Source organism: Lithobates pipiens, unplaced genomic scaffold, assembly GCF_037356315.1.
Source record: "Lithobates pipiens isolate NorthernLeopardFrog02 unplaced genomic scaffold, aLitPip1_a1.2 Scaffold_1, whole genome shotgun sequence".
Classification (NCBI taxonomy): domain Eukaryota; kingdom Metazoa; phylum Chordata; class Amphibia; order Anura; family Ranidae; genus Lithobates; species Lithobates pipiens.
The window spans coordinates 218470315-218490255 of record NW_027507685.1 but is presented as its reverse complement, the minus strand read 5'-3'; the positions used below and the strand labels follow the sequence as shown (position 1 = coordinate 218490255).

Here is a 19941-nt window from a genome sequence, read left to right as displayed (position 1 = left end):
TGCCCAGCACCCCTCCCCATATTATGTGCCCTTTACCCCTCCCATATAGTGTGCCCATCACCCCGCCTCATGTAATGTGCCTTGCACCCTGCCTCATGTAATGTGCCCTGCACCCCTCCCTGTGTAATTAGCATGAATAAATCACACCCACGTTTTACGTGCATTATTTTTCCTAGCTTTCCTGGGGGCCCACTTTTGATTGTGCACACGGGCCAACTGGCAGGGCCCTAAGGAGGGAGGGAGGGAGAGGAGACACTGCTCAGACACATTCCCTTCTGTGTATAAATTTCAGCCTCATCTGATCATATCCAGAGGTTGTCTTTGGGAAATAGACATATGAGTGCTGCCAGCATTGCTTCAGAGGTTGAAGGGGTGGAAGGTCAGCCTGTCAGTGCTCAGACCATACACCGCACACTGCATCAAATTGATCTGCATGGCTGTCGTCCCAGAAGGAAGATGTTCATCAAGATGATGCACAGGAAAGCCCACAAACAGTTTTCTAAAGACAAGCAGACTAAGGACATGGATTACTGGAACCATGTCCTGTGGTCTGATGAGACCAAGATAAACTTATTTGGTTCAGATGATGTGAAGTGTGTGTGGCGACAACCAGGTGAGGAGTACAAAGACAAGTGTGTCTTGCCTACAGGCAAGCATGGTGGTGAGAGTGTCATGGCCTGGGGCTGCATGAGTGCTGCCGGCACTGGCGAGCTACAATTCATTGAGGGAGCCATGAATGCCCACATGTACTGTGACCTACTGAAGCAGAGCATGATCTCCTTCCTTTGGAGACTGGGCTGCAGGGCAGTATTCCAACATGATAATAACTCCAAACACACCTCCAAGATGACCACTGCCTTGCTAAAGAAGCTGAGGGTAAAGGTGATGGACTGGCCAAGCATGTCTCCAGACCTAAACCCTATTGAGCATCTGTGGGACATCCTCAAACGGAAGGTGGAGGATCGCAAGGTCTCTAACATCCACCAGCTCCGTGATGTCATCATGGAGGAGGGGAAGAGGACTCCAGTGGCAACCTGTGAAGCTCTGGTGAACTCCATGCCCAAGAGGGTTAAGGCAGTGCTGGAAAATAATGGTGGCCACACAAAATATTGACACTTCGGGCCCTATTTGGACATTTTCACTTAGGGGTGTACTCATTTTTGTTGCCAGCGGTTTAGAAATGAATGGCTGTGTGTTGAGTAATTTTGAGGGGACAGCAAATTTACACTGTTATACAAGCTGTAAACTCACTACTTTACATTGTAGCAAAGTGTCATTTCTTCAGTGTTGTCTCATGAAAAGATAGAATAAAATATTTACAAAAATGTGTACTTACTTTTGTGAGATACTGTATATATATAAATATGTAAAAAAACTACAATATAATCCTGGTAAATTCTCTTGGGAAGCCTCTGAAAGCTGAACTCCATTTCTATGTCTCAGATTATGAAGTGCCTATGAAGAAGGAGAGCAGCTTGCCGGAGGGGCCAGTCCTAGAAGCCTTATTGTGTGCAGAGACTGTGGACAAGAAGCTGGAACTGAAAGAGGAGGAGATAGTCAGCGACTGTCAGGTAAGGGTCATATGTTAGCTTCTTGAACTTTGTTCACTTGTGTACCACAATCAGTTTTTTTTAAATATATGAGTGTCACCTGCACTCAGGAGCAGGACAAGGTGTGGGCAGGAGGGGCATTTGCCCTGAGCACAGTGGAGTAAGGGGACAGAGAATGGACACAGGGCAGTAAATCTATTCTAAGGCATGTATTAACAGTAGGGAAGAACCTTACTCTGGGTGCTATACGAACTTGTCTCGGGATTGCCTGCAATATTAAAAATGATCATGTTCCACCATCCGCCTGCACAGCCACCTCTCGATTAGTATGTTTTTGGGGTTTTTTTTTTTTTTCAAGATGTCTACTACAGTGTTTCTCAACCTTTTTTCAGTCAGGGCACCCTTTAAAATTATGGACAATCTCGAGGCACCCCATTCTAAATGTAAAAACTCTTCTAAAAGTTTTGCATAATGCAGCAACATCAATACACGTAGGACACCCAAAGTTAGAGGTGATTTGTTCTTCCAAAGCAAACACACTTTTGCAAACTGGTACTAATTAGTATTCCAATGTTTTTCTTCTCCCTCAATTTTTCTCCATCACTCAGCTAATGAGACCCCAAAGTTGATGGAAAGAGGCAAGGAAGGGTCAACCAAGGATGATATACAGGCAACTGTCAGAGAACCAACCACTACACTACCTGCCTGGAGTTTGGCACAGTGGTATAGTGGTTAGCACTCTCACCTAGCAGTAAGAAGAGTCACTGGTTCAAATTCCAACCACGACACTACCTGCCTGGAGTTTGCATGTTCTCCCTGTACCTGTGTGGGTTTACTCTGGTTTCCTCCCACACTCCAAAGACATGCAGGTAGGTTAATTGGCTTCTGTCCAAAATTGACCCTAGTATATGAATGGGGACCTTGGATTGTGGGCTCCTTGAGGGTAGGGACCAATGTGAGTGTGCAATGTACAAGGATAGGGACAATTGTAGACACTCACTCAGGATGGACTGGTGTCTTTATTCAACCTTACTAACTATGTAACTGGCATCTTCCTTATCAACTGATGATGTCATTGGTCGTTAGGAGGTTGGCAGCTAGAAAATTATAATGGTGTACAATGAAAGCCTGTGGCTTTGTGCAATTAAAAGGCAGGTTTAATCCACCCACTAGTTTGTATACAATTTTGGGGCAATTTTTAGCCATTTTTCCATGGCACCCCTAAAGAAACCTCAAGGCACCCCAGGATGCCTGGGCACCCTGGTTGAAAAAGTCTGGTCTACTATAATGCCACACACTGTTTTACCATGTTCCCATTAACTATCTTTTCGTGCAGCCAATTCAAATCCTGAGCCTTGCAATGTTTCACCTAAAGCCAGAGAGAAACTTCCAGCAGTGGAACCCATTTCACGTTGTGAAAACATTGCTATATAACATGTTTTGACCCCTACATTCATTCTGCAAATCTGATGACAGTTCTGTAGGGAAACAGCTCAATACCAGGCACACACTGATGACGTAAATCGGTTGTAAACGTTCAGGATGACCAAAAAAAAAAACCTCTCCCTGCAAGGTAAAGCCATAGTATGCTAGTATGTGTTGCATACTAGCATAATATGAAAGACTAACCTTAAAAATAAGCCCTTCAGTGGCACACTATCATTGTTAATAGAGCTTCCATCTTCACCTGGTTTCCATTCCGGTGCTTCACAGGCTACAGCCACTTGAGTGACTGAGCCATAATGAGTTCACATTGGCACAGGAATCACGGCTGTGGCACGGAGCTCTGAGGGACTGGCAAGGGTATGCCATTCCTTCAAAGCTCATGCGCTGGTGATGTCACCGGCTGCTGCTTACTAGAATATCTCCTAATAGGTACACGTCTAGGAAATATTCATTTAACCTACAGGTAAGCTTTATTATAGGTATACCTTAGGTAAAAATAAAAAAAGGAGAGTTTACTACCATTTTAATTTGTTTGTAAAATCTTTATTCAGCCACAAACAGTATATAAGATGTCCTTGTCCAGGGGCCACACCTCCTTGATATTCATAATTCATTCATTCATAATTCATTATGAATAAGCCCAATAGGGTGAATCACCTCAAGGAGAGGTGGTCCCTTGACGGGGACATCCTGTCTGCTGTTTGTGGCTGAACAAAGATCTTGCAAAGTGACGTCATTGGTAGGAAGCTGGTGTTGAACTGTTCCCCTGGACGGGCTCCTTAGCGAGCACCCATGGTCGAGGAGAGGCATCTGCATCATTTAACAAATCCTCCTGCATAAGTTTTACTTGTTTATCTGCAGTCTTCTGATCTCTACATCTACAGTCCAGAATTTATAAAACTTGTCTGAGCTGTCAAAATAAGGGGGTGGAGAGCTGAAGTTATACTCTGCAGAGCTCGGTGAGGAGAACTCTGAGAGCTGATTGGATGGGAGGGACACACCCCCTTCACGCAACACACAGGAACGGAGTTGAGGCCGTCAATCAGCTGGAGCTCCCTCCCCTGTCACCTTTTTTCTCTTGGTGTCAGAAAAACTTGTCAGAAGTGATTCATGCTGATAGCAGAGGGACAAAACAGCAGACAAAAAATTACACTTGGTGCTCTTTATTGGGACAAGTACAAACTATAGAAGGATATGCTTCATTCATATTTCATGTCTGAGGTTAACAACCACTTTAAGTTAAGGATTTATAGCTAGAACCACATTCAGGTCTTTGTCAATGTTTCTGGGCAAACTCTTGCCCTCTGTCACATTATTCTGTCATGTGCAACTTCCATCTCGTTTGTAGGTAAGGTAGAACTGGTTCAGAGGAACGGCACTACTCAGAAATTGGAAAATAGCTGCTCTGCACTTTAAAAGGCTCAGGGGGCAGATGGGCCTGGTGAGAACATAAAAAAATCCTCACCTACTCTTTGCTTTGTTCATTGGCGCTCTTAGTTTAACGTGTCCTCCTGAGTTTGGCTTTGGATGTGCGTACTTCTTGTCTGTGAATTGATATAGACCTAGAGAGCCAGCATAGCTTCCAGAGGTGCAAAGGCAGAGCAGCCTTTGCTGTACACCGGCAGGAATCTGAACTTCTCTAAACCAATGTGCCAGCACCACACTGCGCCACATACTGGAGACTGTTCAGTCCTGGCATCTGTCTATGAGTGAATGCGGACCAACAAGTGACTTCTTCTTAGAGGGAAAAGGCAAAAAAGGGCACCTAATCACTGACCACTAATGTAAAGATAACCATAAAAGGATCCCAGTAACTACTGATGTAAATTGCGCTAATAATTAGTGGGCAACATAACCCTTAACCAAGTAAATAATTTGTTTTTGGGTGTGGATATAAAAGGACACCTAGCTACGGATAACTGTCTAATAGAAAGAGTTTCTTAGTTGTAAGGGGTAAGAAAAAAACTGCTCCTGACAACCACAGTAAAGAGGACATATTAGGGGCCTGCTGGCCCCCCAGTGCTGCCATAATTCAATATTATCAGTGTGATATAGGCCGCTAGCATCAATGCTAAGCTCAGGGTAACACGTAAAAAGCTCAGTGGAGACCACATCAATACTTTGTCACAATGTTGTTTGATTTGTAAGGTTAGAGTAGTTCCATATGTATGGAGGGAGCAGTTAAAGAGTTAAAAAGCCGCAGGAGAGATCTTTATGGTGTAGTATTTAGAGAAATGTCCAAATATACAGTAGCGTTGCAAATAGCAGTCAGGGAAAGTGAGAATTGTTGTGCTCACATCTAGGAGGTTCCTGAACACCTGTCAAGGGGTCAGACATTCTGATAGAAGAGCTGCAAGGAATATAGCTGTCTCTGGGCAGATGTGGTCACACTCTATGCTTGGTGGGGTGATCTGGGCGACCCTACACACAACAGTCTGGGTGTCAAGGTGTAAATGCAAATGGAGGTGCTGGAGGGAAATGATTATTGGTCGAGGTGCCCATGTACAACAGATGCATCTGAAGACCAGTTTTTCATAAGGTTGACATCTGTTATTCATTTAAAGACATATAAACACCTTCAACAAGTTTCCTGAAATGTGGTCAGGCCCTTGCCAGCAACTATAGAGATTTTACTAGAGCAGGGCTCTCAAAACTTTCTATAAAAAGGGCATGTTTACTTTAGGCTTTAGGGGGGCCAGACTATGACCAGTGGGAGTAGAAAATGCCTGAGTATCAGTGAAAGTAAACAGTGCCCCATCATTTGTTTTAACAGGAAAATTAGTGACCCATTGTATCAGTTGGAGGAATAGTACCCCATCATTGGTGTTAATAGGGCGAATAGCGACCCATTGTATCAGTGGGAGGAATGGTTCCCCATTATTGGTGTCAGTGGGAGAAATAGTGCCCCATCGCTGGTGTCTGTGGGAGAAATAGTGTCCCATCATTGGTGTCTGTGGGAGAAATAGTGTCTCATCCTTGGTGTTAGTGGGAGAAATAGTGTCCCATCATTGGTGTCTGTGGAAGGAATAGTGTCCCATCATTGGTGTCTGTGGGAGAAATAGTGTCTCCTCCTTGGTGTTAGTGGGAGAAATAGTGTCCCATCATTGGTGTCAGTGGGAGGGTGTTAGTGGGAGAAATAGTGTCCCATCATTGGTGTCAGTGGGAGGGTGTTAGTGGGAGAAATAGTGTCCCATCATTGGTGTCAGTGGGAGGGTGTTAGTGGGAGAAATAGTGTCCCATCATTGGTATCAGTGGAAGGAATAGTGTCCCATTGTTGGTGTCAGTTAGAGGAATAATGTCCCATCATAGGTATTAGTGGGAGGAATAGTGCCCCATCATTGGTGTTTGTGGGAAAATAGTGACCCATTGTTGCTGTCAGTGGGAGTAATAGTGTATTTTTATTGGCGTCAGTGGGAGTAATAGTGTCCCACCATTGGCATCTGTAGGAGAAATAGTGTCTCATCATTGGTGTCAGTAGGAGGAATAGTGCCCCATCCTTGGTGTTAGTGGGAGAAATAGTGTCCTGCCATTGGTATCTGTGGAAGGAATAGTGTTCCATCATTGGTTTCCCATCGTTGGTGTCAGTTAGAGGAATAGTGATCCATCATAGGTATTAGTGGAAGGATAGTGTCCCATCGTTGGTGTTAGTTAAAGGAATAGGGCCTCATCATTGGTGTCTATGGGAAAAATAGTGACCCATCGTTGTTGTCAGTGGGAGTAATAGCGTCCTATTATTGGTGTCAGTGGGAGTAATAGTGTTCCATCATTGGTGTCTGTGGGAGAAATAGTGTCCCATCATTGGTATCTGTGGGAGAAATAGTGTCCCATCATTGGTGTCTATGGGAAAAATAGTGACCCATCGTTGCTGTCAGTGGGAGTAATAGCGTCCTATTATTGGTGTCTGTGGGAGAAATAGTGTCCCATCATTGGTATCTGTGGGTGAAATAGTGTCCCATTATTGGTTTCAGTGACTGGAATGGTGCCCCATCCTTAATTTCAATGGATGGAATGGTGCCCCAAGGGCTAGATAAAGACAAGCAAAGGGCTACATCCAGCCTGTGTGCCACAGTTTGGACACCACTGTACTAGAGGAACATGAATGCCGAGATAAAAAATGATCAGCACTCAGCAACTAGGTCAGTTGTAACATTTTTATATATGATTGAGTTGCATTTGAAATGCTCGCCTTGCATAGGTCAAATAGTTGAATCCATAAATTCTTTTGCAAATATTTATCTTTTTACATGTATTATTTGGCATGGCATTCTCTAGCTGTAACAGCAATGCTGCATTATTTGTTGAAAGTTCACTTGTCCTTTAAGAGAAGTTTTAATCTGATTTTCGCGGTTCCAGAAAACACAAGTTGGAGACGTGCCACACGAACTAGAGGCCGATGACCTGGAAGACGATACCCCAAAACGCAAGAACAGAGCCAAAGGAAAGGTAGAGAACTCGGAGATGTGACATTAAAAATGGAAGAGCAGATACTGTGGGTCGGGACGAGGGTAGAGGAAAAGCTTAACTGAAAAGGTAGAATGGGGAAAAGAAGAGGAAATAGAAAAGACATCAGAGGACAATAATATTAGTGTGAGATGTAAGCAGCTCTTCTGCTATTTATTTAGTGCACTTAACAGTCGAACAAATATGCATAATTGTGTTTTATAAATAACATGCATTCAAGGAAAAAATATGAAAAGCACTGAAAATCTCCCATTTCCAGCCTGTGATAGTTGAACAAATATCCTTTATTACAACATAAATTGATGTGGGATGATGAGCCAAGAGGAAGAAACACAAAAATTAAAGGCAGAGGAGTCGAGAAGTGAGGACGTAGTCTTTTAAGGTGGGGGGAGTTTCAGTATTTTCACAATAGTATACCACAATATTAGAAGTGCATTGAGTAATGTGTCTTGTATGCAATAAAGCACCATAGAATAGCTGATAAGGTCCATGTAAATAATTCTCTATTTAATATATTCAGGACTAAAAGATTTCATTTTTGAAAACATTTCTTTTAATATTATAAATAAGAATGGCATATGAATATTTAAAGCCCAACATCCCAAGGGTTAAAGAGGAACTGCAGTCTGCACACATGATTTGTAATAAAAACATCATTGCCATTCTGAAGCTTTCCTCCAACCACTTTGCATATTCTTTTATATATACTTTGATTCTGTACTTGCCAAATATGCTGCAGAAATCTCCCTCCACTAAGTCTAGCTACAACCATTTTAACTGTGGGCAGCTGAAGCTGCTGCCTGTTCACTTCCTGGATTTACACAGAGACACGCCTCCAGCTCTGCAGCTCTCATTGGCCCTCTTATGACTCACCCCGCTCCCTTCCTGGCAAACTGTCACAAAAGTAAGAGAGAGCGAGAGCTGTGCGTGATGTCATATGCCTAGGCTAATGATCAGACAAGAAACAAGAAGTGGTCTGTATAAGGTATTTACTGGCAGAAAAAAATGTTTTACTATCCAAAGTTAAAACAACAAGGGCAGAAGATGTAATAGATGGAAAGTTGAAGAAATGACTGAAGGTCCGCTTTAACTGCCCATTTAGTTTTTACCTACCTGTTCCACCCAGCAGGTGGCACTCCTCCATGCTCAGCAGATGCCCTCACATGCAGCACAGGGCTAATGGACCCTGCATTGGTCTTGATGATGTGAGGACTTTGGACCTCTGGAGCATGGAGGAGAAGATGCTGTGGGGACCACTCTAGTAGCACAGAGAATAGGGTAAGCCAAAAAAAAACACCATCCAACACTCAATCCCAGGACTTCCCAAGAAAACAGGACTATGGCAGGCAGTGGTTTCAGTGATGCAGCCCTCTTCAGATTGAGCACTCCTCCAAACACTACAAAAACATACACAGGAGGGCACAAACGCCTAGTGCCTTACCACCAAAACCATGTATTAAAAACACACAACAGTGTTATACTCACAAAGTAGGAATAAAATCAAGCTTGTCATATTAGCTGCTCCAGCTGGTGAGGAGGATGACTCTATTGCCACATGGTGGAAAAGCTTACATGTTTCGGGCGACAAACCCCCTTCCTCAGAGCTTTCTGAGGAATGGGGTTTGTCCCCTGAAAGCTTGATTTTATTCCTACTTTGTGAGTATAACACTGTTGTGTGTTTTTAATAAATGGTTTTGGTGATAATGCACCCTCTTGTGTATGTTTTTGCAGAGAACCAGGTAAGTACATCTCCTTTTCTACATACCCTAGATGTAACTAGAATTTGCAGGCTCAATCCCACTGCAAGATTCCTGGAGTTGGGATTTAATATGTCTTTACAGGCAGCCATCTGGTGGAGATATTAATTTCTTTCACTTTTTTCCTGTTCTTTCTTATTTCTTGTGTTTATTTCTTGTGTTCAAAAGCCTATTACTTACCGAGCTCAATAGCTCAAACTGAAACATACTCAAATTAAAGGAGACAATGGAGCAGGGACATGCTGGGGGCCAGATAGTCACCCCAGACAGTAGCACACACGTATTCAGCTCAGTGATGCTTCCTAGCAGTTTCCTGCTCAGCTACTGCACTTGGCACACAGGCAGGAGCAGAGGCCAGCAGCGCTGTCCTACGTTTTTTTTTTTATATATATATTGTTACTATTCATTTGAAAAACAGTATTTTTAATCCCTTGTACGATAATGAATTAACATTAATATTTATTTTTGTTTTTAAATGTTTTTCCATGATATTCGTCACGATATCCCTCTATTGAATGATTGGTGGTGGATTAATTGGTTGTCCCGCCTCGTGACTATAAAATCCCTGTTCTATGTTGAATCTTGAGCGTGTTATCCGAGGAAGGGGTTAAACCCTGAATCATGTAATCGTATACTGCTCAAGCTCCGGCACCTGCTGTGATACTCATCACATCTCCTGCTCTGATCCATTTGGTCCATCAGGCAGCGGTCAGAGACTGTGACGTGGCCGGGGAAGAGTCCTGTGGTGTCTAGATACCTTGCAGCTCAGCCTCGTACCCACTGCCCCTCCAGCATCCATCTCTGGCCTCACCTGCCGCTGCAGCAGCTCTGCCATTTTCCACTCTGGTCATACAATGCTCGTGACTCCTGGATCTGGACCCAGCCTTTCCCCTCCCTGCTGTAGCCCGGCTTTGGTTATGGTCACCGCTCCCAGCTGTTGGAAAGTGTTTTCAGGCTTCCCATTTTTGGTCTGCAGCCCCCTCTGTCCACAGCCCCCACGGAAGCTGGACAGCCATTTCTCCACCACCTTTTGGTTCCATTGCTGGCACTATCACAATGAGTTTGGCCATGCTGATGATTTTTACCATTTGTACTGTGTATTGGTTACATCAGCAATAAACTGTTTTAAATTTCACATGGATTCCATCTGCAATTGATTCCTTGCCACCTTCTGGATCTACGCTTCCCAATTTTGTTGTTTTTGTCTGTTTCTCATTTGGTTATTTGAGTGCGGTAGCAGTGGTCCAGTCTGACTTTTAAAATTACTTTGGCTCCTTGGTTTATTTTCTGTGCTTGGCTCCCTGTCGGAATTTTCATGCTTTTTTTACCCTTTCCATGGCTGCGAATTGTACACCTTGGTTTCCCCAGATCAGCCATTACTGACCTGGAAATGAATGCCTTTTATGCTTTTATGCTGTCATTCTTATACATATTTATTATTCAGTTGATAATCTGTATCTCCATCAGATGTTATTGCATTCTGCCAACTGTTTCTGTTTTCTTTTAATGGATCGATTTTTAATTTGTTTTTATTTTTGTGTGTGAGTTATCTTTAGGCTTGTCTGTTTGTCTGTCTCCGCCATTTCCCCAGCAACATGCATTCTGACAGAATTGCCATACTTAATTCCCTCTTTGGGTCTATTCATACTTCTAACACTCATTCATCCTCTGTGACTAGTTCCACTGACTCCACCAGGGGACCCCGACCTCCACACACTGAGGAGTTTGACGTCCATATGAGGAAAGCTTTTTTTGCCTTACAACATGCTAGGCAATATGAATGTATCCAAGGGTGGGTCCTTCCTGGAGAAATATTTGGAACTTAAAATAACCCCTAGAGGACTGAGAATAAAGAATCAATGGGGTTTTCTTGATGAGGACCTGGTTAAGGATTGGTGCCTATTCCAATTTTGCACCAATAAATGGATACAACTGATCATCAAACAAAGAGACAGGATTTTGGAAAAAGCCAAAGCAGCCGTGGGTGAACATGAAAGGATCACCCGTGGCTTTGCCACTTCCTGCCTCTTTGAGGAATGGTATCAAGTCCTCAATGATAAAATTAAGAAATTTGAGGACGAATTAGTGCATAAGAAACTTTGTTTGAGCAAGATTTAAGAGACTATAAAGAGGGTAAAATATTTCAGTTGAGTCGATCCACTGGGTCTAATTTACCAAATACACATTTGGTAAGTAACAACAACAATAGGATTGCTGGTGGTAACCACTCCAACAAACACTATATGAATACTAAAAGCAACAAAAACAGTAAAAAAGGTAATAAACATAAAAAATCTGACATATTCTCAGCTAATAATATGTCCACTATTGGTCAGCCTGTGGTAAATAATACACCTTCCCTCATTTATAATATGGATTTGACTCCAACTGGTACACTGAGTGTGCCCATGTCCTCTGGGCTTACACCTTTGCCCGTTTCCAATGATTTAGTCCCTCCCATCACTGTCCCTTTTCCAACTAGTGTTGTAAACACCTCAGGGCCATCTTGCCCTGACCAAGTTATTGATCACACCAATATTGTATCCGTCCTTTTTCCCATTACCAATAGGTTTAGTCCTGTCGCCAATATTTCTGAGGATTTAGAGCCAGCCACTTCTCCAATCCTTTGCACAGCAACAGAGTCTTCCAATATTCTCAGTGAGGACCCTTCTTTTTTAGTACTGTCCCCCACTACCCCTCTGGAAGGAAAAAGAAAACTCATAGAGGTAGACGTGGGGAAAGACGATGACAGACTAACGAAAAAAGACTGGAAAGATAAGATTCCCATCTAAGTACTATTAAAATTTACAATCTGGCCTCTCACATCCTTGATGATGCCCAAACTGCCTACTCAGGAAGGGATTAAGTTTTGCCCATGTATCATTTCATTAGAAACTTGACAGTGAAGCTCCATTATGCCAAAAATACTCCAACCATTGTTTCCCCTGTAGAGCGTTAAATAGATCCTGTTTTGAACCCTATTATAGGTTTTCGCCCCATCTCTACATTTTACCCTTCACAATCCAAGGGACCATACATTGATACATTTTATCAAGTAGTCTATAGGGATCTGATGCAGATGTGTAATGAGCAGTTGCGCCCTACACAAAACCTCACTCAGGCTGAACGCCAGGCTTTACGCTCATTAGAGAACGATTCGAGTGTCACTATCAAACAAGCAGACAAGGGAGGCAGCTTGGTTGTACATAACCGTAAAGACTATTTGAATGAATCCTTTAGGCTACTTGCTGATACCGATACCTACAAGATACTGCCTAGAGATCCCCTTCCTGAATTCCAACTTGACCTGAGAGACTTAGTTGATGAGGGCACAAAGGAAGGTGTATTAACGTAGAGGGAAGGACTTTTCCTTGTAACGACACTATGTAGTACTCTCTACTTCTATCATTTGCTAAAAGTGCACAAATTTTTATCGAATCCCTCAGGAAGACCAATTGTGGCTGGCACTAACAGTTTTACTTCCAGATTGTCCTAATACATTGATTGTTTTTTGCAGCCAATTGTTCATCAATTACCTTCATACATTAGAGACTCTGGACACATTATTTAAAACTTACATGAGTATAGGTGTGAGAATCAAAACCTATGGGCGTCCTTTGACGTGTGCTCCTTGTACACCTCAATTGCACATGGAGTTGAAATAAGGGCACTTAGTCACTTCCTATCCACCAATGACTCACGACAGGCTGAATTCCTGGTGGACAGTACAAAATTTAGCTTAGAGCATAATTATTTTGTTTTCAAGGATACATTTTATCTTCAAACCAGGGGCACAGCAATAGGAGCCAGCTTCGCTCCGTGTTATGCTAATATAACAATGGAGTTGTGGGAACAACTTTTTGTTTGGCATAACAATCCCTACCCAGAGCACATCGTCTTCTATGGTCGATACATTGACGATGTGCTTCTGATTTGGTAATGGTACTAAAGATCTTATTCTGTCCTTTCTGAAGCATTGTAACGCGAGCGAGCCAGGTCTCAGCTTCACATATGTTGTCGACCCAGACCATTTGATGTTTCTGGACCAAAATTTGTTCCACAATGCCGGCATGATACATCCTAAGAACCATTACAAGCCGGTGGTAGGCAACTCTTACCTTCATTTTGAGAGTTGCCATCACCTGGCCTGGAAAAGGAACATACCTAAGGTCCAATTTCTCAGATTGAAGAGAAATTGCTCTAAACCTGAGGACTACACATCCACGAGCCAAACCATGACCAAAAAATTCTTGGAAAAGGGGTATCCTCAGGATCTTCTTTCAGAGGCCTTTACATCCTGTGCGGATGGTTGTCCCAAACGTAAACACAATAACACTCTATCCCAACAGAGTGCTAGATTTATCACAGGATTTAATAGCAACTATAGAAACATCACTAAGGTCATGAATAAACATTGGCTTATTCTCCAAGCTGACCTGAATTTTGGTCCTCTTCTCCCAGAGGTACCCCAAGTTGTTTTTAGAAGGACCCGTACTTTGAAAAACATGGTTGCTTCGAGCATCTCCAAATCTCGGTGTGACAAACCGACCAATATTAGAGGTTATTTTGACAATCGTGTTGGTATTTTCCAATGTAAAAAGAGGGGGTATCTAACCTGCCAGTCCATCCCCAATGGCCACCCTTCCATTACAGATAGGGCGGGCAAAGATTATGTTATTAGACAGTGGGACACGTTCAAAGGTTCAGGTAAGTAAACGGGGGGGCTGTGTGGGCCGGTCATGGACAGGTGTTTTTTCACCTTAATGCATAGGATGCATTAAGGTGAAAAAACACAAACCTTTATAACCCCTTTAATATTTATTTTTGTTTTTAAATGTATTTCCATGATACTCGTCACAATATCCAGGTATTGGATGATTGGTGGTGGATCAATTGGTTGTCCCGCCTCGTGACTATAAAATCCCTCTTCTATGCTGGATTTTGAGCATGTTATCTGAGGAAGGGGTTAAACCCCCGAAACATGTAATCATATACCGCTCAAGCTCCGGCACCTGCTGTGATACTCATCACATCTCCTGCTCTGATCCATTTGATCCATCAGGCTTTGCTGATGTCTGCCTGCAGTCAGAGCATGTGACGTGGCCGGGGAGGAGTCTTGTGGTGTCCAGACACCTTGCAGCTCTGCCTCATACCCGCCGGCCCCTCCAGCATCCATCTCTGGTCTCACCTGCCACTGCAGTGGCTCTGCCATTTTCCACTCTGGTCATGCAGTGATCGTGACTCCTGGATCTGGACCTAGCCTTTCCCCTCCCTGCTGTAGCCCGGCTTTGGTTATGGTCACCGGTCCCAGCTGTTGGAAAGTGTTTTCAGGCTTTCCATTTTTTGGTCTGCAGCCCCCTCTGTCCACAGCCCTCATGGAAGCAGGACAGCCATTTCTCCACCACCTTTTGGCTCCATTGTTGGCATTATCACAGTGAGTTTGACCATTCTGACGATTTTTCCCATTTGTACTGTGTATTGGTGACATGTTTTATCCGTAATAAACTGTTTTAAATTTCACATGGATTCCATCTGCAATTGATTCCTTGCCACCTCCTGGATCTGCGCTTCCCAATTCTGTTTCTGTTTTTCTCTGTTTCTCATTTGGTCATTTGAGTGCGGTAGCAGCAGTCCAGTGTGACTTTTATAATTACTTTGGCTCCTTGGTTTACTGTCTGCACTTGGCTCCCTGTTGGAAGTTTTGTGGTATTACCAAGTTCAACGACAATGAGCCACACTGTGCCTCCATGAGTGCCACCTGAAGCTGCCAGGTCATATGGCTTCCTAGACAGCACGACCCAGCAAAAGATTGATTCATGCAAAGTTTTGGTTGGATAGAAAGGCAGGGAGCGGGAGGGTGCTGCAGTATAAGTAGGGGATTTGGAAGATGTGTAGTGTATGCGGTATTGGAGGAACGTACCAGACTATATCATGTAACATGATTTTTTCCATAGGCCTGTGGAATTGGTGGCTTGAAGAAGAGACAGGATGCTTCCGCCTTAGAAGATAGAGACAAACCTTATGTGTGTGACAGTAAGTGGACCGAAAATCTAATTAGATAGCTACCACTCGTATTGCCCAATCTGTTATCCCACAGTGTTTGCGGGTGCTGGCCAGGTTGAATACTGGCTCGTCAGACACATCAAGGGCTACAACAAAATGCCGCCCATCCGCACACTACCTCGTCATAGTGAGCTCTTTTTAGTCAAATACACTATATTACCAAAAGTATTGGGACACCTGCCTTTACACACACGTGTACTTTAATGGCATCCTAGTCTTAGTCCGTAGGGTTCAATATTGAGTTGGCCCACCCTTTGCAGCTATAACAGCTTCAACTCTTCTGGGAAGGCTGTTCACAAGATTTAGGAGTGTGTCTATGGGAATATTTGACCATTCTTCCAGAAGCACCGTTGTGAGGTCAGGCACTGATGTTGGACTAGAAGACCTGGCTCGCAGTCTCTGCTCTAATTCATCCCAAAGGTTGTTCTCCCCAAATTCGCTCATCCATGTCTTTATAGGCCTTGCTTTGTGCACTGGTCCAAATCATTTGGTGGAGGGGGGATTATGGGGCGCGGGAACTCTCAAGGTGTCAGCATACCAAGACATTTTGGACAATTTCATGTTCCCAACTTTGTGGGAACAGTTTGGGGATGGCCCCTTCCTGTTCCAACATGACTGCACACCAGTGCACAAATAAGGTTCATAAAGACATGGATGAGCGAGTTTGAGGTGGAGGAAGTTGGCCTGCACAGAGTCCTGACCTCAACCCAAAAGAACACCATTGGTATGAATTAGGGTGGAGACTGCGAGCCAGGCATTCTCGTCCAACATCCGTGCCTGACCTCACAAATGCGCTTCTGGAAGAATGGTCAAAAATCCCCATAGACACACTCCTAAACCTTGTGGACAGCCTTCCCAGAAGAGTTGAAGCTGTTATAGCTGCAAAGCGTGAGCCAACTCAATATTGCACCCAACGAACTAAGACTGGGATGCCATTAAAGTTCATGTGCGTGTAAATGCAGGTGTCCCAATACTTTTTTTATAATATAGTGTATGTCTTCAGCGTGGTAACCATGGGAGAAATCATAGATTAGGCCCTTACTGGCCAAAACATATTAGTGGGGGTTCTCCCATGGATAGGAGACCAAGCTGAAGCCAGTACAGTAAACAGTAAGCAGAACCCATTAATAGAAATTGGCCTTTATTTATTATTGTATTAGTCATACTAATTTCTAAAAGGCCAGCTACAGTATGTAGATCTATTCACTGACAAATAATTGGAACACCTTTGCATTTGATTGCTGGACTTGTTGTGTGAGTGTCACAGTCAAGTACAGCCTATATCAACCAGGGCCTCATGGGTTCCTCCAGAGGTTGTGGGGGTTCCTTGAGAAGAACAGTGACAGATTGATCTACCTATAGTGAACAGCAATTTGGCCTTTCCTGACCATTCTTATTATTCATTTTAAGTGACACTAAACCAAAAAACAAAATTCTATTCAAGTACGTATTCTTAACTCAATAAAAGCCCCTTCTATTGTTCTCAGCCTCCTAGAAATCTCCAATTTCCCGTTTTTTGGCTGCTGTGATGCGACTTCCTGAGGGCGGCTACGTTCTTTCTCCATGGTCCCACTGTATATAGGAATATAGATACCCTTTCTTGCTTACTCCCGAGATGTTCTATGAACTATGTACTATGGCATGTGTGGTGTGTATAGAGCAGCGCACGCGACCACAACCAACGTATGGATTATTTTTGCAGAGCCTGTTTCACGCTGGCTTCAGCTTGTATGAGAGCAGTGTAAACAGCAAGCATTTGCAGAGCTTTCAGCAAGCCGTTCAACTCCAGTTTGTAAATGTTGAACAAAATCCTAATGGGAGTGCTGATTGCCACTTTAAGCAAGCTGCTAGCAGGCTTTCAACAGACTTCAAGAAGTGCTGAAGCATGCTATCAGCTTGGTTAAAGTGGCAGGGTGCAGCTGGTGACGTCACATTTGCATACGCTCTGAAGGAGCGGCATACCTGTGCCGTTACTTCAGAGGCCTGTGCCTTGGCCGTAAATCTGCACCTTTTTTTTCTTATGCAATGTTTACTACCACTTTAATCTCATTAGTGTGTAGTATCCTTACTAGAGCTGATGTATATTTTGTATAAGTTGAAGCGTGTCTCTTTGGTTTAGCAGCATTGAGTGATGGTAAGCTCTACTTCTTTTCCAGTTTGTGGCAAGAGATACAAGAACCGACCTGGTCTCAGCTACCATTACACCCACACTCACTTGGCCGAGGAAGAGGGTGAGGAGAATGCAGAGAGATATCTTATCCCTTTCCACAGGAAAAATAACCACAAACGTGAGTAATATCTTTTTCCTCGACGGAGGAGGTGAGATGCTGTGTGTTAGAGAAACAGTCCTGTCTGAGATCACAAAGAGACCCATAGAAGAGTGGTGGCGGAAAAAGACTAAGCGGAAGGGGGTTGTTTTTATTTATTTATTTCTTTTTCTGAGGATAGACTTATATTTCGGCCAAGCATTATTAAATTTACTTAATGGTAATTGACTTATTACCTTTCCTGGAAGTCTGTTTCAAGCATCCAATAAAACTTTTTAATGTTAGTCGTGAACTTTCTACCTGCATGCGCCTATGTCCTTCAGTTTAACTTGAAATGCTTCCCACCTGAATTTTATTCATACCATTTTTGGCTCATTCACACGTGTGGCTTGAGAGGTAGGAAAACACCTGTGGTTGAACCAAGTTGTTACCTCCCTCAAAACCACTATCCCCCTTAGATGCAGTAGCCTGGGGTGTACGCAGACTTTGCTTGGTGGCTGTTTCTAGAATCATACCCCCTGTCACTTTTGGCAGATGTAGTGCAGAGATTGAGGGGTTAAAACAGGGAGTAAGAATGCCTCCTTACTGCTTGTCTAAAGCTCTCTGAACAGCAATCTAAATTGCTCTTTAAAGAGCCAACCGTGCTATGGCCGAAAGATGGATATAGCGCAGTTGTCCAGTTCTTGGAGGGTGTCCTTCCAAACCCCAACCCCCCTCCCCCAGATCAGGCGTGCTCTGTGATTGCTGTTTTCTTCAGACACAGCTGATCACGGATAGAGGGAAAAGGCCTATCACAGCTGCCTTTTACTATGTGATCAGCTGTGTCCAATTACACCTGACATGTAAACATTCACCGGTTATCGGCAGTCCCTTTCCTCAGCGATGTCAATGCGGGAGGAAAGGTAAGCCGATAATCGGCTACCCTGTGACAGTGGACATTTACACTGATAATCAGGGCACTGATTATCAGTGCAGCCTCATTAGTGCCAAACAATGCCCATCAGTGCAGTATATCAGTGACCATCAGTGCCGCTTATCAGTGACCATCAGTGCCGCTTATCAGTGATCATCAATGCTGCCTTTTCAGTGCAGCCTCATCAGTAACGCCTCATCAGTGTCCATCAGTGCAATCCTCATTGGTGCCAATCAGTGCAAGCCTCATCAGTGCCCATCAGTGCAAGCCTCACCAGTGCCCATCAGTGCAAGCCTCATCAGTGCCCATCAGTGCAAGCCTCATCAGTGCCCATCAATGCAAGCCTCATCAGTGCCCATCTGTGCAGCCTCATCACCGCACATCAGTGAAGAACAAATGGCACTTATTTGCAAATGTTTATAGTAGAAATTAAGAAAAGGTTTTTTTGTTTTTTTCTAAATGTCCTCTAGACAAAGACAAAATTGTTGTCTTTTTTTGCTTATTTTGCAAAAAATAAAAAACCCAGTGGTGAATACCACCAAAAGAAAGCTCTATTTGTGTGAAAACAATGATAAAAATGTCATCTGGGTGCAGTGTTGCATGACGGCACAATTGTCATTCAAATTGGGACAGCTCTGAAAGCTGAAGATTGGCCTGGGCAGGAAGGGGGTGAAAGTGTTGGCTCAAAGATTCAAAGCCAATTTACCAAAATCTCAATCTGTAATATGTGTCAGTCTGTATCCAGTCATGCAGGCTCCTGAATGACATACAGTAGTTGTTGGTAGATCTAAAGGCGATTGTACAATGTGTTTAGTACTCTGCACCATTTTGTTGCTTCAATGTTCAGACACGACCTTATTTAATAACAAATTCCTATTCCTATCCCAATCTAAAAGACTAAACCACAGCAAAGCAGTCAGAGTCTTTTATATATTGGCCCCACTTTAGCAGGGTTCATTGGTAAGTGGAATACTCTTTTGATTATCTTACATAGGTCTTTCAAATTTCACATCTTGGTAAAATAACTCTTCCTCTATAGTACTTCTTCTTGTTTTTCATTGCAGGTAAATAATGGATTCCATGCAGAAGCAATGTGCTGTCATTGAGATCTTGACAAAGGAGGGGTGCAGGTTGTCTTCCATACACAGAAGGCTGCAGAATGTTTTACGGAGATGACACCATTGACAAGAATCACCATTAACAAGACATTTCTCTTATGACTGTTGTCATCTCTGTAAACATTCTGTAGCCTTTTGTGGATTTCGGACAACCTGCACCCCTACTTCATCAAGATCTCAGTGATGGCACATTGCTTCTGCTTGGAATCCATTATTTACCTGCAATGAAAAACAAGAAGAGTTGCTATAGAGGGAAAGTTACTCTACCAACATGTGAAATTTGAATGACCTATATAAGGTAAAACAAGGTATACCCACTTTAGCATTACTAGTAAAGCCCTTGTATATGATAATAATAATAATAAT

At 43.3% G+C, this 19941-nt stretch overlaps 1 protein-coding gene across 3 annotated transcripts in view; it reads left to right on the top strand.

The window, feature by feature from the left end:
• The window catches only part of DPF1 (double PHD fingers 1), a 226873-nt gene that overhangs the window by 131140 nt on the left and 75792 nt on the right, over positions 1-19941 (top strand). For all 3 annotated transcript variants that reach the window (XM_077482773.1, XM_077482782.1, XM_077482764.1), the window contains exons 4-7: positions 1444-1571; positions 7350-7439; positions 15169-15247; positions 17434-17565. In XM_077482773.1, coding sequence (XP_077338899.1) covers positions 1444-1571; positions 7350-7439; positions 15169-15247; positions 17434-17565 — 429 coding nt within the window. The remainder of the gene's footprint in view (positions 1-1443; positions 1572-7349; positions 7440-15168; positions 15248-17433; positions 17566-19941) is intronic.